This window comes from Theileria orientalis, chromosome 1, assembly GCF_000740895.1.
Source record: "Theileria orientalis strain Shintoku DNA, chromosome 1, complete genome".
Taxonomy (NCBI): domain Eukaryota; phylum Apicomplexa; class Aconoidasida; order Piroplasmida; family Theileriidae; genus Theileria; species Theileria orientalis.
This window is the reverse complement of record NC_025260.1, coordinates 1,318,905-1,343,249: the sequence shown is the minus strand read 5'-3', so window position 1 is coordinate 1,343,249 and position 24,345 is coordinate 1,318,905. Positions and strand designations below refer to the sequence as shown.

Sequence of the window (24,345 nt, the reverse complement as noted above, 5' to 3'; positions counted from 1 at the left end):
CAAATTCTGAAACGTTATATATAGCAACTGATTATAACAATACTATTGTACATTGATATTTTACATAATATAAGCTGGATGAGTGTGATTGCCAGCTACATTCCGGTAAATTTTATCGCAAAAACGCGCGTGAATGTAGGATTCCGTAACCATGGGGTTAGGTAGCACAAGGGTCACCGCATTGTTTGCGAGTATATTAATATTATTTGATGAAATAACGAGAATAACACTATTCGTACCTTTGGAGGTTAATTTTGTAACATTAACAAATAATAATACCCAGATGTGTTAGTAGCCAACCGTCACACCTTCAGCCAAAGGATGTAAAATATAAATGTTTTTACTCACACATCGAGCTCAAACCTATATAACACAAGTAGTTATAATTCATTAGGCCTAATTAATCACATATACAGCCTTTTGGCACCGTTCGGTAGTTATTCAAATAAACTTCCGGCCTCATTCATCAGTTAATCTGATAACCTTTCAGCCTCAATCGTCAGTTAATCTGATGAACTTCCAGCCTCATTCACTAGTTTATCCAATGGTCCACTATACATAAATAAATTTGCGAGCGAGTGGCAATCCCTAGATGAAATTCCGTGTATGCGAGTTAAGAGGTCGATCTGCGCCAGTTTGTAAGGTGAATTTAAGAAATTCGAATTAAACTGCACTCGAGGCCACTGTGTTTGTTGCACAATGCGTTTAACTTCGTCGAGAAGCGGGCTCGCCTGCCCAGCCGCCCTGACCAGACCCACCACCCGACTGATTGACCTGGCAGGACCATTGGCCCTGGCGACCCGGCCTTTTAGTACCATCGGGGTTATCTACAAAGCACACTGAAAATGCGCAGCGTGACTTGTCGTTAAAGTATAAATGCACGTATAATCTGATGACGACTCAACTCAACCAGACGCTGCTCAGATCACTGTTATCGACTTCCTTCCCGCGATCCGAGCTCGCAGACTCCCCCTTTAACTCGTTTGTCTGCTTTTCACTCTCCAAGTCCTCTTCTAGCTCCTTTATCACTTTTTTGCCTCATTCCCAAACTCGTTATCGTCGAATAATTTCGGCCTTCTTCTTAACTTACACCTCTATTTCCACCTCTTTCAGTCTCCTTGACTTTTCCGACTCCTTCAACACATCCACCTCGTTCTCGAAATTTTTCAACTTATCAACCTCCATATCTACGACCGCCTGTTCAATTTTCTCCTTAACTCATTTGCCTTTTACGTATCTTTAATTTCAAAATGTATTTTTTTGGTGCTTCTTTCAATTTTTCTAGCCCCTCGACCTCCACCTCACTAACTACTTCTGACTTCAGTTTTTCCATCTTCAACTCTCACTTCCCAAATTCTATCTCGTCTCCTTCATCTCTTTTTGCACATTCTTTACATCTTTCCCTTGGAGCCGAATTTTCTCCAATTTATAGTACCCATTGGTCATATGTATCTCAACTTTGCGCTTGTTTGTATTGTATTACGCCTTGGTCACAACCTTATGTGTTTCCGATGCTTGGTAGAACTCTTTAATTTGCTATGAGACCGTTTAGATTTTTACGAGTTTGAAAAGCAGACCCGTATCTTGTCGTAAATATCTTTGCATTAGCGCTAGTTGCGATCTAAAATTGTCTTTGGTTGCTGCTGTGTTGATGTCGAGATCAACTCCTAGCCCAGTAGAAGACTGGGACTATCTATCTGTTAGGTGTGTATCTGTGGCTTAACCCTAAGACTTCTGAGAAGTGCTTGCAGCTCAATTCGCTGGTAGCTACCATCCTCCGGACACTGCGCCGTTGCAGGTTGCCGGGGCGATATTCCACCTTCTTTCCCTCCTAACAACCCCGGATTACTCTTACCCTGCTCATCCTTACACACAATCCTATTTTCGACCAGATATTTTACGTATTTACGGCCCGATTTCAGTGCGTTTTTTATGGCTTATTCCAACAATCAATTGTTAAATCTATGCCTTTCTCCTCACTTGCCGGCCTTGCTGGCCCGTTTCTTAGAATCCCTCTTCCGAGTCTTTGATTTCAAACTCATCACAAAAACCGTCTGTATTTGTGCCACTGCCTTCATTATCTGTATTTAATTCAGTAGATTCTACAAGAATCCATTTATTATTTGCTACTAAATATATAAATACAAGAATAAGAATTTACGGCAAAGGCCCATTGGCATCCTTTGTGTTATTTAAATTTAATTTGTGTGTTTTTAAGAATTTGATTTTAGATTCCAAGTTTCGGCCATTTATGACTAAGTGTGTAGGGTCCCGTTTACACTTCATTTATGAGCGTATCACTTTTACACGCCCACAACTTACATAAACCAAATTATATGTGAATATCTCTGTCTAATTATCGTGGATTTTAACTTGGAATCTTGTCTGAATCTACTTAAGATTCCATAACCATGGGGTTTGGCATCCCTGCTTTCCATTCATTGATCACCTATTATTGTAAATAGAATACTAACTACATTTATGAGTTCCTTGGTAGACTTTACGTCATTTCATCGTCGTCACACCCTAATGTGTACTGTACCCTAACTACGCACTCAACAACACCTAACATATACATTAATGCTGTTACCTATACGTGTATGTGTTTAGCTTACTGCATTAATCTTAAATTTACGAGACCGATAAACTCTTACAACTAACTTAAATCCTTTAAAAAATGCAACATGGCCCTCTGCCACGTTGATACAAACATTAATGTGGACTTTATTTAACTTTAAGCTACATCCCATTAAGAATGCAAGATTCCACTTTTACGTTTACATAACACAATATAATACACTTTCAGTATACTCATTAGAGTACTTAAAACAAACGTGACTGTCCTTTCACACCGTGCTTATCTCTCTACTGTGTGAAACCTTGGAACAATTCCAATAAGTCACAATACAATATTTGGATTTGCGATTTAAATCTTGTTTTAAAATTACAATGAAGATGGTACATGCTAAAGGTTAAGTCCTGTTTTTAATCAATTTCATCACAATATTTCCATTAACCAAGGTCTGTAAAACAAATGAACATGAATTACTTGAATTATTTAAACTGAATAGACATGTAAACCATACTGAGGGTCGACTATCTCCGTGTATTCATCCTCATTATATGCCAAATCTCTGTCAAATTCCAACCTCTTTCTGTCCGACTGGAATATGGTAAGCTTTGTCGCTGATAGCACCACTCTTCTTGCATACTCTGCTTCATTTTCTGTTAACCATATAAGCCTGTGTTGATTTGAAACTGATCTTATGAAGAGTCCGTTTCTGGGCGTGTAAACCTCTAAATTCTGTACCTTGTCGTGCTTGTAGATAATGCAACTCGTAGTTTGTCTGTGATCCAGCTCAAGATGAAGAGGCAGAAACTTATTGTGATTACTCCAGAAAATGCCGGACTTGCGGAAGAATATAGTCTTTCCATTATTCAAGAACACTGCCAAGAACTTAGGGTCATGTATTGTGTCCATTATAACTATTAAAGCTCCAACTTTATCCTTTGACCTCCAAATCTGAGTTTTATCTTGAATAATTCTCGATATGTTGAAGTTGAAGTTTGTCATGTATGACGGCAACTGTTCGTCTGGCAGGTATCTGAATTGATACATACCGACTCTCTTCTGTATGTTCAACTCAACTTCCAGCGGTACTCTCTGCCATTGCTTGCTACATTGTGGTGATATGTAGTGGACATGCTTTCCATCATTGAACAGAACTGATACAAACTTGGTTCTTTGAGTAGCAAAGTGTATGTTCGTAATAACTCTGGTACAAAATTTTCCATATGGCGTCTTCGAGAATATGAATTTGTTGACCCTGGTGGTTCCCGACCCTAGCGACACAGTTATGAAAGTAATATTATTCCTTGCTGCGAAAGTTCCAAATCCACCACTCTCTCTGTATGTATAGTATAGATTATCATGATTTTCTCCGATGTCTAAGTGAATGTGAGGGGACCGATATCTCCATTTCTCAACTCCTTTTTCTTTTAGTTTAGTGAGATGTTTAATCCTACCATTAACAAAGAACAGGGTAATGTTACTAACACTTGTAAGTGAACCAGTACCATCTCTCTCTACTTTTTTAACGTATAAATCTGGGTTGAATGACTCCCAAATTTCCATTTTAACCCCTATGCTATATTTATAAATCATACTAAAAACATATGGCTTATTTGCAGTGTACTCTACAAAGAATCCACAATGTCGTCTTCTGAAAACAAAAGTGCTCTTATCTGCGTTGATATCTAGCTCTTCTTTATTGGTTAAATTTAAATCAATTTCCTTCCATGGTACGTTCTTCATTCGAGTAAACTTCTTATGAATCCCGTTATAAAGATAAACATTTAATTCTTCCATTTCGGATACACCATATTCAGCGTGTGTAACTTTCTTGGCAAATTCTTCACATTCTGCAGCTCTCCAAACCATTATTTCTGGCTTGGTAAAGGTTTTTGGAGCTTTGACTACGGAAAAGGCGTAATTTCCCTTTACTGTATAAATATGTATGCCAGTGCTTCCGTCTTTGTAATAGTGGAACTTATCAGTTGGTTGATTTGTGTTGAGGAATAGCTGAGTACCAACTAGTGATGCATAGTCAACGGCTGGCTTAGCAACCTCGTGCTCTTCTGGTACTTCTTCCTCCGCGACCTCCGCCTCTTCTGGGTATTCGGCAACCTCCTCCTCTTCCGGGACTTCAGGCCTCACTGGCATCGCTTCTGGATAGGGCACCTCATACTCGAGTTCAGACACTTCTGGAGCTCCAGGCACGCCTGGCACTGTGGGGACAAGCTCCCTAAGTGGAGTAAAAAACTTGTCTAGCTCTGGATCAACTGGCTCATAGGGCTCTACGTCGTTGGGGCCCAGTAGTCTTAGCACCCTTCCACCGTGGGGGTCCATCATGATGAGCACTCTGTTGGGGTACTCTGAGGTGAACTCCTGCTTCAGTCTGCCGTTCTTAACAACCCTTGAAATCATGTACCCTGGCCTGCAGAGGAACTTGTGAATTCCGTTATGCGGGTAGAACCTGTAAAGGATCTCGTTGGTGCTGTGGAAGAAGTTGACATCAACTTCCACTAGCTGAATAGGGGGCTCAGCTGGGGGTAGCTGTGGCATCGCCCCTGGCACCGTGGGCATTATCTCTGGCGGCCTTGGCAGCCTGGGCTGCGGCGTCTGCAGATCCGGCTCGTGTAGGAAGACGCGGATGTTCGGGGTGCCTGCAGCGTCGTAGGTCACTCTGATCTCCTCTGCGAACTTGCCCTGCTTCGCCACCCACAGCACCTCCCTCCCGGCCAGAGCCTGTGAGATATAAAAGGGTGCATTTGCTGTGAACACGAACGACTGCTCATCTGTGTCGTAAGTGAACCTGATCTGGCCCGTGCTTGCTCTGTGGTTGATATCCAAGGAGAGTAGGTGCAAACGCGGTCCTGGCTTCGCAACCTCCTCTGTCACCTTCGCTGGCGGACCCGGTCTCGGTGGTGGGGGACCGTGTGGCATGCCGGGCATCCTCATTCCAGGGTGCATAGGCGGCATCATATGCGGATGCATCTGACGCATATGTGGCGGTGGCATCTGGGGCATTGGTGGCTTCTCGGGGTACGCAACTCTGAGTTGTGGCTTACTGTCGGGCGGATCTCTATATAAAACTCTGTCCGGCATCTTGTTGGGGTCTGGTGTGAGCAGGACCTTTCTATTGTTTCTAATTGATGCAAAGAGGAACGGCTTTCTTGCGGTGAACAGGTGTGTGTAAGGCCCCTTCAGCTCGTACGAGTAATGCTTAGTGTCCGATTTATAGTCTGTGTTAATCTCGATGGGGATGGGCCTAGGCATCTGTGGTCTCATGAACCTAGGGTCCATCATGCGAGGATCGAAGTGCGGGGGAATCATACGCGGGTCCATACGCTGTCCTCCCATGAACTGGCCTGGCATCATTCTCTGTGGTATGTATTGCTCTGGTATGTATCTGGGCTCATTCGGATCGTACTCGTTCGGCTCCAGGAGCCTGAGGATAGGCGCTCCACTCGGGTCCTTGAATATGAGCACTCTGTTCGGAAAGTTACTCGTGATGTGCTTCTTGATCTTTCCGTCCTTGAACAACACTCCTATCAGGTACTGCGGCTTACACAGAAACTTGTGTAACTTCTCACGATCGTAATAGAAGTAATCGATTTGGTTCGTGCTCTGGAAGTTCTTGATGTCTACGCTGATCAGCTCTGGCTGCATACGTTGCGGTGGTGGAGCGTAGCCGGGGGCGTGTGTCATTGCGTGTTCTGGCGGTGGGACTGGTGCCTGTGGAGGCATTGGCGGGTATGGAGCCCCTTGCTGTGGTAGTTGTGCTGCATCTTGGGGCGGCGCTGGTTGCGATTGCGGTACTTGCTGTGGAAGTTGTACCATCGGTTGAGAATGTGTAGGGGGCTGCGGTTGTGTAGCAGGCTGTGGTTGTGCAACTGGCTGCGGTTGTGTAGGTGGCTGCGGCTGTGCAACAGGCTGAGGTTGGGCAACTGGCTGCGCTGCTTCTCCGGGCGTGGGCATGACCCTCGGCGGTTGCCCTGCAGCTGGTTTGGGCGCTGCAGGCTCAAACTCCGACTCAGTTTCCGTCTCCACGTACTGCGGGAAGAGTATTTGCAGCTTCGGGTTTCCTTCAGTGTCTGGCACGACGCGTACCTCCAGCGGGTGGTCCCCTGTTCCTGAGTACTTCCATGCTGTAGTGTCACCCAGTTTTACGTGATAAAACTTGTTTGGCGGTATCGGCTTGAAGAAGTGTGACTGCTCCGCCTGCTTATACTCATAATTAACCTTATCGGTGGTATACTTTTCACTCAAATCTAGAATTACTAGCTCTGGGTGGCCTTCCAGCGTATTTGATCTTCTGGGAGCACATCCTGCTTGCGGTACAGCTGTTGGCTGCTGTGTTGACGTTTGTGCTAATCTTTGCTTCGCCTTGGCATCAAGGTCGACATCCAGCTCTATTTCTGAGCCGCTTGTCGGTTGCTCTGGTGCTGTCTTTTGGGTGAGCTTCCTTTTTATAGATAGCGGAATGTCTTCCGCATCGGTGTCGCTCGGAGAGTCTAATGAAATGTCCTGGTGTCCTTGTGCCTTGGCTGCTGCTTGCGATGCCTGGGAAGGAGCTGGAGCTTGTTGAGTAGGTAGCGCTCCTAGTTGGGCTTGTACAAAGTTTATGTTATCATTGATATTTGCGTTTAAAAGTGTAGGATTTAAGCTTGTTGTGTTTTCTGGAGCCGCGGTGGCTGATTGTTGAGTTGTACCGGCTCTGCTATTTTGTTCTGGCGAATTTTGTCTATCTTCCTGGATTCCTTGGCCATTGATGAACTTTTTTCCATAGCATAACAACAGATATATTAATACTGTTCTATATATATTACAAATGTTCATTCATATTCTCTATATTTATCTACACGGCTCCCCCGGGTACACATCCCTTTAATGGGGGCTGATTCCATATGTTTAAATAGACACAATACCAAATGTTTACTATTTATTTAAATAGTTGCTTATTTGTTTTTGCTTTTTCTTATTCTTATTATTTAGCTTATGCATGTGTTTGATTTATAACATTTTATTACTTTATGTTATGTTGGAATTACACATTGTTTTTCTTGGCCTGATATCTTCTTATTTTTTTCAGGTGTCTTTTACCTTTTTACTCTCCTTTATGATTTGTTTGAATAATTTATGTTATATTTTAATATGTTGAATCCCAGCTTTTTCTTTTTTGACCCTACTACTTTTATTCCTTTTCCTGATTTCTACTTTTTACTTCTTGCCTCAATGTGTACGCATACTTCCTGCTCATACAGTAACAATGTTGGACATGATAGTATGATTCCCAGTGTCAAGTTACTTCTTTGACCAACTCTCAGTCTACATATTTGATAACTTATATTAACTTACTTAAATGTATGTGTCGATTCTCTGTACACCTTTTTATATCCATATATTACATTTGTTTTTTTATTTACCACGAACAGGTAGTGTGTTTCATTCGTGTTACTTAATTCATGTAATTTGATCGTCAGCTTAATGTTGCAGTCCCTTGTTATGTACTTCTCTTCTAAGTAAATTATCAATACTAGTTTTTATAATGGTCTAGTAGACTACTAATTTACTAATTTTACTAGTCTACTAATTTACTAATTTTACCAATCTACTTAATTGTTTAGTTTAGCGATTTACCAATTAATATACCAAAATACCAATATACTAGTCTACCAAAATATTTATCTACTAGTCTACTTAATTGGCATTTTAATAATTTACAAGTTGAATGGTTTAGTCTACTAATATACCTATATACTTTTCTATTGTTTGGCTGCTTAATTGTCTAATAAATATTGCTATTTTCCTTTCTATTCTATATATTTGCTAATGCTTTTACCTTTTGGCCTACTTATATTGTTCACACTCACTTCCATCTCATAGTTTATGTCATACGGGAGCTCTAGACGCATTGGATTTAAGCCATAATACAGACACTTATACAGCAACAGCAGGTAACTGACATTGTTGAAATTGCGATTGATGATGAATATTTCCAGGAGGCACTAAGTTGTCTTATCAATACTAGCTATTGCTACTACAATTACTAGGCACCAGTACATATTTATCTATTACTAATACTTTAAGTAACTAGTTCACATTATTATTGTTAATGTGTTATATAACCTATTGATAGCAACTACTAGTGTATAATTAACCTATTATAATAACCATTACCACTGTATAACCAATTTAGTATAACAACTACTAGTGTATAACCAACCTATTATAATACCAATGTATAATTAACCAGTAAATAATAACAAACACCAGTGTATAACTAACTATTCAATTGTTGCTGATAGCTGTATGATCAACTTAGCGTACCTGAATGATCCTTGGCAGCTGGTCCAGTATCGACTTTGTGTCGTTGTTGTAGTCGAACACTGGCAGCCTGATGTTGTACAGCCTTGCTTGGAACAGCAGGAACGCCTTAGCGTTCGGGTTTGACGCCTCCGACTCTGCGATCCTGCTCGGACACCTCTGCGACAGCTGCACGTTGTACACGTCCTCGTTGTGCCTCAGCGGGACCAGGTTAAACTCCTTTGCGTTGGCCAGTATCCTCATGATTTCGTAGAATCCCAGGTCTCTCGCCAGGTCCATGCTTGAGAACTCGTGCACTGTCCTGCAGCTTATGTAGTACTGTGAGGCCAGGCTCCCGTTGAGCGTCGGCACCAGCAGGCCGTGCTCCATGATCTTAAACTCTTCCTGCGGATACTCCAGGGAGACGCATCCCAGCTTAACCAACTCCGACACTGCGTTGTTGATCACCACTTCGCACAGTTCCTCCAGTTTCATATTGTCGTCCATCTTCACGCTACTCTCAAACTTCACTGTTTCCTCCGGCTTTAACTCCGTGATAAGATCCACCTTCCCATCATCTACTCATCAGTTATTACGACTTTCATTATCGTTTTACATCAACTGTTCACGTTGCTATACTCCACTACTACTAACTACTATTGTTATAACTTATGGCCGCCATTGCTATTACTATTAACTAGTGTTATTGGCAGCATTGCTATTACTATTAACTAGTGTTATCTCCACTATTATCAACCAGCTGTCACTTCACATTATCTTATTAGTATCTAGTATACACTACTACTATTCCTAACTGTCATGTTGATTACATTGTAGCCTTGTGACAATAACTATCTTTCTTGTGTAAACCTACATATATTTGGCGACTGTGTGTAATATTTTGGATTCGACTTTAGTCTCTTGTACAGGAATGTTCTTGCCAGGTAGTCCAGTGCTTTCCTCTTCGTCGTCACTGAGCCTGTTGCTATTTCCGAGTTTAGTGCGTCGTTGATTTTCTCCAGGAAGAACGACTCCGTTGGGAACGGCGTGAACATGAAGGCCTTGTAGAATCCCACCTTCCTCGTCTCCGTGAATATGTATGCGTATGCCTCTCCGTCTTCTATGCTTCTACCAGCTCTTCCTACCATCTACTAATGTCGTTAACACCTCACTGGCTAGTCTTAAATACGCATCCTACTAACTGTTAATTGTAACCGTTACCTGTATTATATCTGTTGCTGAGTAGTCGATATACTTCTTAACTCTCCCGTCGTAGAACTCAGTGCCCTAAATATGTATATACCTAGTTGTGTGATTGTGTATATATATACCTAGTTGTGTGATTGTGTATATATATACTTGTGTGTGATGCTGCATATTATCTAAGTATCTACATATATATCTATTTGTGTAATTGTGTATGTATTTACTTGTGTGTGATTCTACATATATATCCAAGCATGGGTATATACCTAGTTATGTGATTGCGTATATTTATATATATCTCTGTATGTGTATATCCATGTATCTATTTGTGGGTCTGCATTTGATAGCCGCCATACCTTTATTATCACTATCTTCGCCGGCAAATTCACTCCCCAAGCCAGTGTCGATGTCGCAATTAACACTTTGATCTTGTTATTAAGGAACAAATCCTGAACCAGCTCTCTATCCTTCGCACTTAGTCCTAAATTTAAATTTAGTTTTATCCTTGCTTATACACCCATGTACTTTATTATAATTATTAGTAGTACCAATAGTATAAGTGTTAATAGTAATGGTAGTACCAATAGTAGTAGTAATAGTAGTAATAGTATTAATAGTAGTAGTATTAGTAGTAGTAATAGTATTAATAGTAGTACCAATAGTATCAATAGTGGTATCAGTAATCGTAGTAATAACAGTACCAGGCTTAGTACTACCACTGCCACTACCAATACCAGTATTACTCGTCAATGCTGATAACTACTCTGTACCCGCGTGGTGTATTCCTATTCCGTGAGGCACGAACACGTTAAGCCACTCGTCGTCGAACGCGTGCTGGCCGTGGTCGCGCGGCGACTCCTGGTCCCCGAAGGTGTAGTTGTGGAACTGCAGCAGTCCCATCAGGTCCTGTGCAGTCATCCTCGTCTGCCTCCTCGATGACACGAATATCAGCACGTTTGCCCCCTGGTCGTGCTTCAGTATCGTGTCAAAGCACGGCTTGTTCATGGAGTTCATTCTCGGACAGTATGCCTTGATTGAGAATCCGTCGATGTAGAGGTTACACTTAACGGGCCTCACTGCAGGCGAGAAGTTGTAGACGTCGGTCACGCCCAGCCACTCCGAGATCTCGTGGATGTTCGACAGGGACGTGCTCAGACACACGTACCTCATCTTATGGTCTAAGGAATGTGCGTTATTTTTGTTTGCTATTGTGTTGGTATTGGCCACTGGTACTAGCTATTGGTATTGTGCTAATGCTGGCCACTGGTATTAACTAGTTATAGTAATAGTAGTGGTAGTACTGGCTGCTCGCATCAGTTACCAGCTACAAGCTAGTAGTGTTGGTTACCAGTACCAGTCACAAGTACCAGTTATCGGTTACCAGTACAATTACGAGTTACCAGATGCCAGTCACCAGCACCAGTTACCAGTGATGCCTACTAATAGTGGTTGTACCAATAACTATCAACACTATCAATCCGAAACTTACTCGTGGTCTGGTTTATTGTGTGCTGCCTCGCCACTATCGACTCTATCGTCGCGCCCCTCGACTCGCCCAGCAGGTGCAACTCGTCGAATATCGTCAGGCCCACCTTCGACACCAGCTTCCTCCTCTTCCAGTGCCTGGAGATGCCGTCCCACTTTTCCGGCGTCGTTATGATGATGTTATAATTTTCCAGGTCGTCACGTGCTGGCCCCTGCTGGCCGTAGGCTTTCCGGGCACTGTTATTGTTGTCGTTATTAGCGTTAGTGTTATTGTTGTCGTTATTAGCGTTAGTGTTATTGTTGTCGTTATTAGTGTTATTGTTATTGTTTTTGTTGTTGCTGCTGTTGCCACTACTACCACTGGCGTAGGCGCTGCTGTTACCAATCGCATAGGAACTGTTACTGCTAATGCTGGTGTTAGTACCTATACCGCTGTTGCCACTAGCGTACATACCGCCGCCCAGGTCGCAGTCGAACTCGTCGACGTCCACGCCGTCCACGCCGTCCTCCTCGCCGCCCAGGTCACCCAGGTCGCCGTCAGCCCAGTAGCGTTCGCCACTTTGCGGCGCCGAGTGGCTAGCCGCGCCCCTCAGGTTGTCCGCGTTGAACTGGCCGTCCCTGACTAGGGTCGGGAGCGACTCGTCGCCCGTCAGCTGCAAAACCCGCTTAAAGTGGAACTTGCGCGCCCAGTCCTTGTAGCGCTCGTGCGCGAGCGCCTTCAGCGGCGCCACGTAGACTGCCACTGCGTCCGCGTGGCGCTCGAAGAGCCTGAAGAGCGCCAGCTCCGCCACGAGCGTCTTGCCTGAGCCTGTGGGCGCCGCCACCACCAGGCTTTCGTCGCTGTGGCGCGCCCTGTGGTACAGCTGCGTCTGCAGCGGGTTGAAGTGGCTGAATGCGTAGATGTTGTCGGCGCCCAGTGCCGCCGTCGGCAGCGGGTTAAGCTTCTGCAGCGGCGTGTACTCGTCCGCAGTCGTCGCCGCGTCGTCGAAGCGCGTCGGTATTTCAAAGCTCAGGTTGAGCCACGTGGTCGAGAATACCTTAACTCTGTAGCTTTCGTGCTTGTTGTGGATTGGCACGTAGAACTCCGCGTACTGCGCTCCTCTGCCGCTGAAGGTCAGCTGCGCGTTGCACAGCAGCCTCGAGCTCGTGCACACCCAGACGTAGAAGACTTCCGCCTGGCCGTTCCAGCGCCTGCTCCACTCATTCTTCAGCTCCATCGTCACCGTCAACTTGCTGATTTTGTTTGTGATTGGCTGGTTGTACAGCCTAAGCTCCGGGTACGGGATGCAGCGTATGTACTTGTGCGCTGTGGCCGCCTCAGTCCTGCTTCTCACTATGTCCAACACCTCCTCGCTCGTCAGGTGCACTATTTGGTCCAGCGTGAACTTGTTGAAGCGCTCCACTACTGTGGCGCTCAGCAGACCTTGCTCTTTGGACAGTCCCTTGTTTCCTCCCCAGCCTCCTGTGTTCATTGGTGCTGTGAAATTTGAGAGTATGTTTTTGTTGCTAATTTGTCTCTCCAGGATTAACACCCAGTCGTAGATGTGCTCCACTGGTGGCCCGCACACTGTTTCGCACATCGATATTTCGAAGTATGCTCTTGCTAGTCTCGGCGCGTTCTGTACTATGAAGTTCATGTCCGTCAGCAGACTCGATGCCTTCACGTACATTTTACCTATGTAGGCTTGTATCAGAATGCTCACTTTGTTTTTAATGTGGTTGATCCCTCCCTTCGGCTTATACACTACTTGCGGTGCTTTCATCAGGTCCATTAGCTCCTCGTACTCTTCGTTTCTGTATAGCACTGACTCGAACTCTCTACACTCGCACAGTCTGTCCAGTATGAACTCGTGGTTGATCAGGTCCACTCTCGTGTTATAGGACCTGTCCTTCATGATTCCGTCTTGGTAGTAGAGCAGTGGGTTAAGTGACGACGCCAGGTTGTGCGTCGTTTCGTAATCCACGTAGTACCTTGCTGCTATTCTTCCCAGGTCTGTCGAGCTGAACTCTCCCACTTTCTTCGCGTACCTTATCAGCTTCGACTTATCTAAGTTTTTTGCTGCATTTTTAACTATTTCCTGTCTATATCTCAGCTGTGTTTCCTCGTCGTTTCCGTTAATTCCGTAGTAGAGTGGATTCTTTCCCATTCTCACGTACAGGTATGTGTATTGCAGCCATGTCACTGCTTCTGCTTCATTGTTGATTGATCCTATTGCTATTTCTGCGTTTAGTGCGTTTTCCAGGTGTCTGTGTAATTGCGACTCTATTGGCACTCTTTCTGTTTGCATTCTTACGTAGCTGTACAGGTTTTTATGTTCTGTTATCAGCACTCCTTTTCCCTCAGTGTCGAACTGTGGTCTTCCTGCTCTTCCCATGATCTGGTTTAGCTCCAGGTTATTGATGTTCCTGTCCACTCCCACTCCTCCTATGAACGTGCCCTTGATGATAACGCAGTGTGCTGGTAGGTTAACTCCCCAGGCCAGCGTCGACGTGCACACCAACATCTTCACTAACCCTGACTTAAACATATCTTCTACCAGGTCTCTATCATTTTTACTCAACCCTGATTAACAGTTATCAATTTAATTATTGTAAATTTAATTTAAGCAACTTGTATCAATTATATTCAACTAGTTAGTGTTAATTAAAGTTAGTTAAAGTCAATTTCGTTATTGTTAATATAAGCCAAATTAATTCAATTTACGTTAATTATGGTCAATTCTATTAATGTTAAACCAAGTCAAGTTTATCTACGTAATCTAAGTAATATAATTCAAGTTAAGTTAATCTATGTAATATAAGTAATATTAAACCAATTTAAGTTAATCTACGTAATTATAGTTAATCATTTGCAGTGTTCGCTAATCATATTTCCGTTCATTTGAATACTTAATGGCAACACTTGCCATCGGAGTATCATAATTATTTATTCTATCAACACATCATGACACTTGCAACTCTACTTTTAGCTAGTTAACACACCGTACCTGCGTGGTGTATCGATATCGAGTACTCTGCCAGTGTCCTCAGAGTCGTCAACTTGTTCAATGCGCTTGCGTACTTCTTATATATGCCCATTTCCGAGTAGAACAGATCCGCCTTATCATTCTCCTTTATGAGGTCAATTATCTTCATTGCTGTCGACAGCGTCTCATTTCTTGAGTGCACAAATACCATACATTGCTTCCCTTTTTCCAGCGTCTCCACTACGTGACTGAAGCATATGCTCAGTGCGTTTGTCTTCTGCTGGTCGTCCGTTTTTATCCTATTACTCCATTATTCACCAGCCATGTGACACTAACTACCTCGTCGTGTTAACTATCTTGTTATGTTAACTACCTCGTCGTGTTAACTATCTTGTTATGTTAACTAGCTTGTTACTTTGTCTATCTTGTTATGTTAACTATCTTGTTATGATATATGTGTGTATGGCTAGTATAATATGTAAATGGCTACCTACTACCAACTATCTTGTTGCTCTTTCTACCCTTTTGTTTTAACCATGGCGTTATAGTAACTACCTATTGCATAACTATAACATAACTATCTGGCACTTTAAACTGCTCTAAACAAATGCTTATACTAAATTTACTGTACCCGTAGAATACTTGCTCCAGTGGCACGTGCCTGTACTCCCTGTTGAAGTAGAACGTGTTTTCCGGCGCCACCCTCAGGAAGGTCGCTATGTCCTCGTAGTTCGGCAGTGTCGCAGATATGCCCACCACTCGCCTGGTCACCTGCGTCGTTTCAATCAGCCTATTCATTCCGTTACTCCGCAGCCACGTACCTGAAGAACCTTGCTGCTATCGTCTCTATCACTGGGCCTCTTTCGTCGTTGAGCAAGTGTATTTCGTCGAATATGATCAAGTTCACTCGCGTCAGGAACGAGTCGTCTGACTGCGTGGACGTTGAGAACGAGTTCCTCGTCACGACGTCGCACTTTTCGGGCGTCGTCACTATTATGTCTATCTCCTCCAACTCGCTTTTGGGCACTTGGTAGTCTCCTGTCACTTCCCTCACCGCCAGTCCGAACTGGGAGAGGGAACTCGAGTACTTGTCCACTATTTCTGAGGCCAGGGCCTTCATTGGCGCTATGTAGACGACCTTTCCGCACCTCGTTCCGTTTTCAAAGTAGTCTCTGTAGTTGTGGAGTACGCACAGCAGTCCCACATTCGTCTTTCCACAGCCTGCACATTGCCTTAATTTAAAAAACAACTATGGGCAGGATAATTTAGAAACTACAGTGCGCTCTAGCATTATCTAGCACATACACTGTACGTTATTGCATAACCTAGCAATGCACACAGTGCGATTTAGAATAATTACCTTGCTAATCTAGTACTGTTATGTATACCATATCGCAGTACATAAATACTGCGACTCGCCATCACATAACTCTCAACGTGCCAATAGTTACAATACAGAGTCACCCAAATGTATATGTACATACAATACCTGTGGGAGCAGACACCAGTAGGTTTTGAGTGGTATTGAAGGCCGTGTTGAAGACCTTCGACTGAATCAGGTTCAACTTTTCTATTCCTCTGAAGGCCTTCTGCGCCCACTCTGGGAGCGACTCGATCGATATCAAATCCTCGTCCCTCTACGTTTCCATTAACCTGTGGCGTCAACACGTGACATCTATGCCATGCTACCTACCTATGCTAACTACCTCAAGTCACGTGTTATTCTTTAGGATTACTCTTTACGTACGTGCTTATCATTCTTACCGGCTGTATTTTATTCTCCAGTGGTGGCAGCGTTAGTTTTTCGTACGTTTCCGTGTCCTCCTTTATCACGTTAAGGCTTATTTGCTTCGGGAACGTCACGTAGCTGTTCACCTTCTTGTCAGACTTCAGGTCCAGTCCTATTAGGCAGAATAGGTCCTGCGGCGGTATTTGAGACAGTATCCCTTCCAGCTTAAACTTCTGCTTACTCAGGTCCTTGCCCGTCTTTTTCAGGACCGCCGTGTTGAGTCTTTCGTAGTTCGCGTCGTCCAGCTTGTTGTACCTGATCTTCGTGCACAGCTTGTCCAGCATAGACTGCCACTGTCTCGTCAGATTTTGTCTGAAGGTTATCAGCTTCGATATGAAGTATATGTTGTCGAATCCCAGCGTGTCGCACAGCACTGACGCCACCACCTCCGAGTCGTCCTCCTTCAGCATCGTCAGTATTTGACTCATCAGGGTAACTGGTGACAGGTTATCTGCCGTCTTACATATCCTCTTACAGTTTCTCAGGCACCATGTGAACGTGCCTGCGTCTTCCGAGTCCACGTACTCGAGCTCATTCACGCTCGACGTCTTGTTGTCGCTCTTAACGTCGTTTTTCACTGCTTTTAATCATGATCTTCTTTCTCAACTCACCATTTTTTAAGAAGTTAAACCTAATTTGATACTTTAGCAGGAAGCTATCCAGTGGAATCCTCAAGTCGTACGGACTATTTATGTATTCCAGTGTGTTAATCATCTTTTTTACATCAAAATGCCAATTATTATTTTACTGCTTATTATAAAACCTAGACATTAACATAAAATAAGAACTCCATGTATTATGACAGGTCTACTCGCCAGATTAGGCACTAAATTCGTGAATACAGATTTATGTTTCCAACAAGATTAGGAAGAACTCAATAATTTATAATACAGTATACTAAATCGTATTATTACAGGAAGGTGATTTAAAAATACATTATTTATTGAAATAAACTTTAAACTCTCCTTATTCCACTAAAATGTGTGTTGAGCAAGTTTAAAAATTCTGGGAAATGAAAAACTTAATATGACACACAGACATAAATATTACACAGTTTTAACTAATAAATAATAGAAACATGAATTATTTAATACATTTCTTATTGCGATATGTTGTTAAATGAATGCGTCGGTGGTAACTATGTGTTTATCACAAATGGTGTAGAAGGCCTAATTACACACAAATTAATTTTTATTTCTATACACTATTCTGCCTTTCATTGGACGTATTAATTCCATATTAAGGTGCGTCTGACGTAAATTATGGCTAACCTGTAAATTAAAGTGGTACCGCGAGCTCTTATGTCTATGTTACGGGATTGCACCTTGAAATTTTGTAAAATATATTAATTCCCCTCAGCTGTATTCGGAAACAGAGTTTAAAATATTAATGAAAAATGTAGTTTGTAGTCAGGTGCTTTAAACGCTCGTTTGTTGTGCTCCGACCAGTTTGCGCCAATTTTATTTGAAATTAAAGGATTCTTTTCACAAATCGATTAAATTCGACTCAAACGATCGACTGTTGGAGTAATTCTTACAATTTTCGCTAATTGCTATAATTTTTACCTAATTTGCAATAAAGTTACAGCCAGTGCGTCGGCACCCCTCAGTTAACGTTTTAGCCATCCGACTAGTGACCCAGCTTAAGGAAGGCCCAATGGATCCTGAAAATTTGGAAAGAGAGCCCAGAGATGAGCAGTACGAGGAGAGCATATCCAGTAAGTCAACTGAGGTGAATAAAATTTAATTTAGGCGAAGATAACGACCTCGTTAAGCAAATTCACATCCCCGTGGCCAGGGTTAAAAAAATAATGAAGGAGGGGGAACACAAAGGGGTATCTTTATTTATGGTGATTAGATGTATATATTGTACTCTAGATACTCTTTAAGTCTAGCTATGCCCGTTAACATGTGTGTTGCAGATGATATCCTCCGACGCCCCCGTGGTGCTGGCAAAGGCGTGTGAACTGCTGATCAGGGACTTGACCCTGCAGTCCTGGACCTGCACTCAGATGACGAAGAGGTGTACGCTCCAGGTAAGAGCAGCCAGATACATTAGTAGGCACGGAAGCCGACGGAATCTCACGATTTTTAGCGCCAGGACATAATCTCGGCCATCTTCAGGTGCAGCATTTACAGCTTCCTGCTGGACATACTGCCGCCGGAGGACATTAAGCCTTTGATCCACGCCCCTCAGGTAACCATTGACTGCCACGAGCCATAGATAGCTACTTAGACCTTGGCCACCTCATGCCGGTCCTAATCACTGTCCTAGGTGGTCCACAGGCAAGTGCCCAGGGACTTTCCCGTCACCGGACGCGTGCCCTTCAATAACGTCCCGACTGAGTTTTTGTACCCCAAGCACCGTCGAGTGAGTCGTCCCATGCCGTACTCGCACCCGTTTAACACCTATGCGCAATCGCCGCAGTTGCTGAAGCCGCCTTTCATGAGGCAGGCCGTGATGGCGAATCACATGGGAGGAGTAAATCACCAGGCCTACAATTTCACTCACCATGCCGACCCGAATGAAGTGCCGCTACCAGGATCGACGGCCCATTCGTTCTCCTGTTAGTGCGCTCGCAACGTCACCTACATTTCAACTTAATGTGTTAACATCCCTATGCTCACTACTTAAGAGTCAGACTAGGCGTAAGTAAACACACGGTTCATTACAGGCACTCTTATTGGAGAAATTAGGCACATAAAGACATTCTCATTGGCCGTAAAGGCGTATGAAAGCATCACCAACGGACAAAAAGGCACACAAAAGCACCTCCAACGGACAAGAAAGTATATAAAAGCACGTTCGTTGGCCGTAAAGGCGTATGAAACACGTATTGTGATAATTCGATAAGTAAAAAGGCATATAAATACACGGACATGCCTCTAGGGGTGTGTGAACAGAGCATAAAGGTAAATGTGAGCCACGTAGCTGTTGAATTTGTGGAATAAATTAAAATATTATGGTGGCCCTATGGCGTTGTAGCACCAAAACAGTGTTGTCAGTAGGGATCGATGTGAATAGCAGTGGCTATATGAGGTAAGTTAATGGCGCCATTCATTAACACTGTAACTGTAAAGGGCAAGTTGAATTTAAGTGGCTCAAATGACGCAAACAAGGCAGGCATTGGGTTAAAAATTGTAGTAGCCCATGTCCTAAAGGTCATTTAGGGGGGGGGGAACGTACCCTGTAGCGCTTCTCCACGTTGTCGTGAAGAGTGTTCTCATACTCAGGAGTGTCCACAAAGTACCTAGGAGCACTGTAGATGAATGGGAATCTCCCATAGTGCTTCTCACGAGTTTGTCGAAATGCTGCAGAGGGTGAATGGACGCGATAACGTACCGTAGGGCATGTCCTTGGCATAGTCGTGCTCATTGTCGACCAGGGAAGCAGTGAATCTCTGAGAGTAGTTCCTAAGGCAAAGTTAGGGAAACAAGTCTAACTAGCAGCGTCTAGTAATGTGTAATAGAATTAGGTCTATATGGCATAAAATAAGTGTCTAAGAGCACCAGTGATGGATAGTAACTAACAATAACATGAATACATAACACCTAGGAGTATTAACAATATATAACACCTAGGAGTATTAACAATATATAACACCTAGGAGTATTAGCAATACATGTTAGATAACAAAAGTAAAAATATGTAATGTTAGTTGATGTGAAGAGTGAATGTGTAAATACCTTAGAGCGTGATTGAAGAAAGGTATCGAATGGGCGTGAAGCATGTGTCGGTCGGGAACCTGGTTCCTCAAATGCCTAGTCCTCCCACTAAAATCAAATAAAATTGAAGAAAACGAACGTCACATCGGGGTTTCCCATCAAGTGGTGAAACGACATGACCAAAGTCACGCCGATAGTGCAGTAACCGAGGAAGTAATATACATACTGAGTAGGATCGTTAAACCAAAGGCGATAAGAGCGGTGAAAAAAAAAGTCCTGGAGCCTCTTGTCAGTGAAGTTGTTAGTCAAGTTCTTGCAAACCTGCCGTAAATGATGAACGTCCCGAAAAAAGGCCATAGATGACCAGTCATAAACTAAAACTGGAAAAAAATGACCATTAAATAAAAGGGTGTGCTAAAATGAAGCAAGGACGTGAAAATGTAATTTTATTTTAACAAATATAAACTAATTGTGGTGTGAAGATGTAAAATAGTAAGCAGGCGGCTAGTGTGTTTTATTTAGGAATCTTAACCAGGAAAAGAATAAAAAGGTAGCTTGGAAATAAATGTAGCTAAAAGCAGTTGATAGAGTAGATAATATGGACACGCCAAATGAAAAAATGATTATTCCGTTATGAACACTATTTTACACACAAATGACACTTTATAAAATTTTAATTTATTATAGTACATAGTATTAATCAGTGTGAAGTTATAGTATATTAATTTGTAATGTTGTTCTATATGTGTTTATATTACAACTAGAGTTCACACCCCAAATAGGAGTAATACAAAATTGATAATTGTAAGATTTAGTATCTATGTTAAGTGAGTATTGTAATAAAAATAATGTTAAGTGCACGAAAAGAGTGTATTTTGTATGTTTATTTCAAAAAGTAGATTTTATACACAATAAATCGGAAATTCTGATACGTTAGATATTGGCAGAAACAACTAAGTTAGCGACTTCGTAATTGCCATATGATAAAAATTGGATTTGTATCGTAAATAAATTGCAATTTTGAGAAGAAAACACAATCTAAATCAGCAATAGTGCTGGATTCCATAGAGTAGAATAATGTCTAATTTCGGCGACGCTCTGATCAAGAGACTGCTAGTATCAGGAGTTAAGGTGACTGAAAAGTGTGTGTACTGGAAGCCGGTGCTAATAAGCTATAAATGGCCGAAATACGCGAAGAATCCAGAATACGCAGATCAGTTGCCAGTGGGTGAAATAGTTCGAGTGGAACGTAATAATGTTGAAAAGTTCATATCGGGAAGAGCAGTCAACCAGTACTTTATCCAGAAAAGAATAGCGGAGACGTCAACGGCGACGCTGTGGAGGTGCTACGACGTGGTAACGAACAAGTTCTACTGCATAAAGCTATACTACATAACAGCATGTAAGAAGGAGAGGTCAGTGCGTTTCTTCAAAGACGACACGGAGGTGGTCACGCTGCTGGACAAGGTGATCGACGAGATGATGTACCAAACATCGCTGAAATCGTCCCAGGGAGTGTGCAGAGCGAAGGAGGTCCTGGTGGACCTGGCCGGAGACCTGATCTACTTTATAATGGACTACTACCCCTCGCAGCTGATGAACTACGACTACAACACGGGACGATACTGCGGACCGTACAAGGGAGAGCTGCGAATGAAATACCTGTACAACGAAAAGACGGCCAGGGAGATCATGACGCAGCTGGTGAAGACGACGGAGAAGCTGCACGCGAAGGGCCTGGTGCACAAGGACATAAAGCCCGACAACATACTTATCTCGACAGTGGACGCGCGAATGTTCGATTGCTTCAACGCGCCGGAGAACGCGACGATGAGTCGGTACTCCTCGGACGACCTGATGGAGACGACGCCGCACAACGAGGACGCGGAGGAGTTGGTGGAAAAAATAGACCTCGCGAAGACGACGGAGGTGGTGAAGTTCAGCAGGGAGGGGCTGAGCAGGAGTCTGTTCTGCGAAGGAGTGACTGGGGACTTCCCGTACAACTTCAGCAACCACTTCGACCTCATATTCATGCTCTGGGAGGACTCGAGGGTGATAATAGACCTGAACCGCTTCAGACAGAGCGAAAACGAGTTCTTCCTGGGAAAAAACGCACTGACGTTCGCACGCCAGGCGGCCTTGAACTCTGTGGTTAACGCGAGGGACGTGTACTCGTACTTCACAAGGCACCGCCCGGAGCTAAACTACAAGATTAACAGGAACTTCAGCCCCTTAAAGGCTATTCAGAGCACGCTGAAGGACGGAAAAGGTGCTGGAGCAAGCAGCGCCAGTTACGCCACTGGCGCCAACGGGCAAAATGGCGATAATCTGACGCCTAGAGGAAGAGGCAGGACTCCCAGAATTAAAAACTTAGCCAAGGATGGAGACTTTGAACTGAAGGTAGAGGCGGTGCTCTGCGACTTTGGAGTCGCAAGTATAGCGGAGCAGGAGCTGGGCGAGCTGGTGATTTACGATTCAGAGGGAACGACGTCGTTCACGAGTCCAGAGAGCCTGAAGTACATCGAAGGCTCAATCTCGGCGCCCAAAAGGGAGGTGTTTTCGCTCGGAGTGACGCTGTACTGTATGATTTACGGCATGCTTCCGTACTCGGGTAAGAGCAGCATTGAAATGCTTGTGAGCATTCTCGAGACGCCGCTGGTGTACCACGCATTCCGCGAAGTTTCCGACGATTTGAAGCTCCTGCTCTCCGAAATGCTCCACAAGGACCAGGACAAGAGGATTAAGCTGAGCTCAATTCTGAGTCATCCATGGTTTAAGAATTCACAGTAAACGACGTTGGTTATCAGTGTAATGTGTTTTTATCGTCTACACTGTATTCACTAAGTAGGTAGATTACTTTAGTAGATTAATTTTTTAAAGTAATAATTGTATTAATAAGTGAATATATTTTGTAATTTTTACAAAATAGGGTTAATTGTATATATATTTAAAGCCAATACCACTAATTATGTTAGTATTAATAAGGGCAATTGTTTGATTGTTAAATGTTTCTAAAAGTGTGGAATACATGTTCAACTGATCTATAGATGTGTATGTTAGACAATTTAACTGGTGATCCAGACGATGAAAATGGTGATTATGCATCGGTAATTGAAAGCAGTGTTTATCCATAAATCAAAATATCACTGAATGATCAATGCAATGTCCTAATAAGTCATTGAGTGAATGTGGTATTGTCAGGATACTCTAAAGAGTGAATATATTCACCCTTTTTTAAGTAAACCGGATTAAATCGCTTTAAATATGCTTCTACATTAATGTGTTGTAAATTATATGCTGATTTAATGTGGATGTGTATCTAAACAAGACCATTTTATCGTAGAATCAAAAGTCGGGTTACTGTCACGATTATATACTAGTATCTTTTTTTACAGGGCTTAAATGGGAGATAGAGGTCAAATTTTTAAACATTATGTAATTTCGTATCTAGTGTATTAATTTGAATAAAATGTGTCAATAGTTTTATTTTTTATTTAACAATTGTCTTAGAAGTAACAAGTTTAATTGTCAATGTGTAGAATTATTAAATGAGAATATGTAGGTCTCACCAAGTTTACACTTTATAGATGACTTGAAATTTTATATTTGGTAATGCTAAAGTCCAAAAATACCTCAAATGTTTCAAGTGTTAGTATAGTGTAAGCCGTTGGTATGATTTGTTTTAGCCGTCGATTTGTTACCTTCAAACCACGTTGTCGTTGACATTATCTAAATAGATAATGTAAATGTATCTTGTAAAATTAAATGCAATGGACATAAAAGTTGTAAAATCACCTGTTATGGGCAATTTCTTAAATTTAACAAATATAAATGTTTAAATATCTCTATTTGACGCAAAATAATATAATAAATTGATCAGTGACAAAAATGTGCAGCTAACAAGATATAGTGTTCATCCTTTAAAGAAGTGTAAAGACACAAAATTGTAAAATAAATATTTTAAATTTCGTTATGATTATTAAACTACCTGCTAAACTTGAGCCTCAAATAATTATAATTTAATTGTATTGAAACCACAGTAGTATTGTATGATAAATCGCATTAAAATTGGTCGTAAACATAGTATTGAAAATTTTCAAACTTCCAAATTTAAAACGGTATTCATATTTAAGACTTAAAATGAATATCGTTTATAATTTTATTTTTATAATAGAATCATTCTATTAATAATTTGGAAACCCCCATCGACTTCACCGATATGGCTTAACCCATCTTCAGAGGGTGATGGTGTTCTGAATTCTGACTATTATTTATTGACACTATACAGCCTTCTACATCAGCAAAGATAAAATTTAATAATTTGACCAAAGAATCTTAATTTAAAATACATTTTACATCTCCTTA

The 24,345-nt window shown here is 42.4% G+C and overlaps 7 protein-coding genes across 7 annotated transcripts; 2 read left to right on the top strand and 5 right to left on the bottom strand.

Moving 5' to 3' along the window:
* Positions 1-503: 503 nt before the first annotated feature.
* On the bottom strand, positions 504-1,333 carry TOT_010000557 (hypothetical protein; the record flags this gene model as incomplete). Its single annotated transcript, XM_009691101.1, is given in 4 exon segments — positions 504-805; positions 906-1,020; positions 1,093-1,217; positions 1,234-1,333. The coding sequence occupies 4 exon segments, from the start codon at positions 1,331-1,333 to the stop codon at positions 504-506; spliced, it is 642 nt and encodes a 213-aa protein (XP_009689396.1).
* Positions 1,334-1,479: 146 nt separating this feature from the next.
* Positions 1,480-2,078, bottom strand: TOT_010000556 (hypothetical protein; the record flags this gene model as incomplete). The annotated part of the gene is made up of 4 exons (XM_009691100.1): positions 1,480-1,536; positions 1,561-1,689; positions 1,725-1,878; positions 1,981-2,078. 4 exons carry the CDS (start codon positions 2,076-2,078, stop codon positions 1,480-1,482), a joined length of 438 nt encoding a protein of 145 aa, XP_009689395.1.
* Positions 2,079-3,058: 980 nt separating this feature from the next.
* Positions 3,059-7,402, bottom strand: TOT_010000555 (conserved hypothetical protein; the record flags this gene model as incomplete). Its single annotated transcript, XM_009691099.1, has 1 exon — positions 3,059-7,402. The coding sequence occupies one exon, from the start codon at positions 7,400-7,402 to the stop codon at positions 3,059-3,061; it is 4,344 nt and encodes a 1,447-aa protein (XP_009689394.1).
* A 374-nt stretch (positions 7,403-7,776) lies between these two features.
* On the bottom strand, positions 7,777-16,599 carry TOT_010000554 (DEAD-box helicase; the record flags this gene model as incomplete). The annotated part of the gene is made up of 18 exons (XM_009691098.1): positions 7,777-7,891; positions 7,922-8,081; positions 8,418-8,571; positions 8,605-8,634; positions 8,894-9,450; positions 9,744-10,017; positions 10,091-10,156; positions 10,432-10,556; positions 10,846-11,301; positions 11,565-11,775; positions 12,184-13,066; positions 13,127-13,374; positions 13,429-14,123; positions 14,548-14,825; positions 15,158-15,316; positions 15,348-15,747; positions 16,016-16,163; positions 16,291-16,599. The coding sequence occupies 18 exons, from the start codon at positions 16,597-16,599 to the stop codon at positions 7,777-7,779; spliced, it is 5,268 nt and encodes a 1,755-aa protein (XP_009689393.1).
* A 1,372-nt stretch (positions 16,600-17,971) lies between these two features.
* Positions 17,972-19,266, top strand: TOT_010000553 (nuclear transcription factor Y subunit C-2; the record flags this gene model as incomplete). The annotated part of the gene is made up of 7 exons (XM_009691097.1): positions 17,972-18,032; positions 18,067-18,149; positions 18,237-18,350; positions 18,410-18,511; positions 18,590-18,881; positions 18,990-19,148; positions 19,205-19,266. 7 exons carry the CDS (start codon positions 17,972-17,974, stop codon positions 19,264-19,266), a joined length of 873 nt encoding a protein of 290 aa, XP_009689392.1.
* A 180-nt stretch (positions 19,267-19,446) lies between these two features.
* TOT_010000552 (conserved hypothetical protein) lies at positions 19,447-20,337 on the bottom strand (the record flags this gene model as incomplete). The annotated part of the gene is made up of 5 exons (XM_009691096.1): positions 19,447-19,470; positions 19,502-19,626; positions 19,658-19,728; positions 20,002-20,088; positions 20,120-20,337. The coding sequence occupies 5 exons, from the start codon at positions 20,335-20,337 to the stop codon at positions 19,447-19,449; spliced, it is 525 nt and encodes a 174-aa protein (XP_009689391.1).
* Positions 20,338-21,057: 720 nt separating this feature from the next.
* On the top strand, positions 21,058-22,770 carry TOT_010000551 (uncharacterized protein; the record flags this gene model as incomplete). Its single annotated transcript, XM_009691095.1, has 1 exon — positions 21,058-22,770. One exon carries the CDS (start codon positions 21,058-21,060, stop codon positions 22,768-22,770), a length of 1,713 nt encoding a protein of 570 aa, XP_009689390.1.
* Between the last annotated feature and the right edge of the window lie 1,575 nt (positions 22,771-24,345).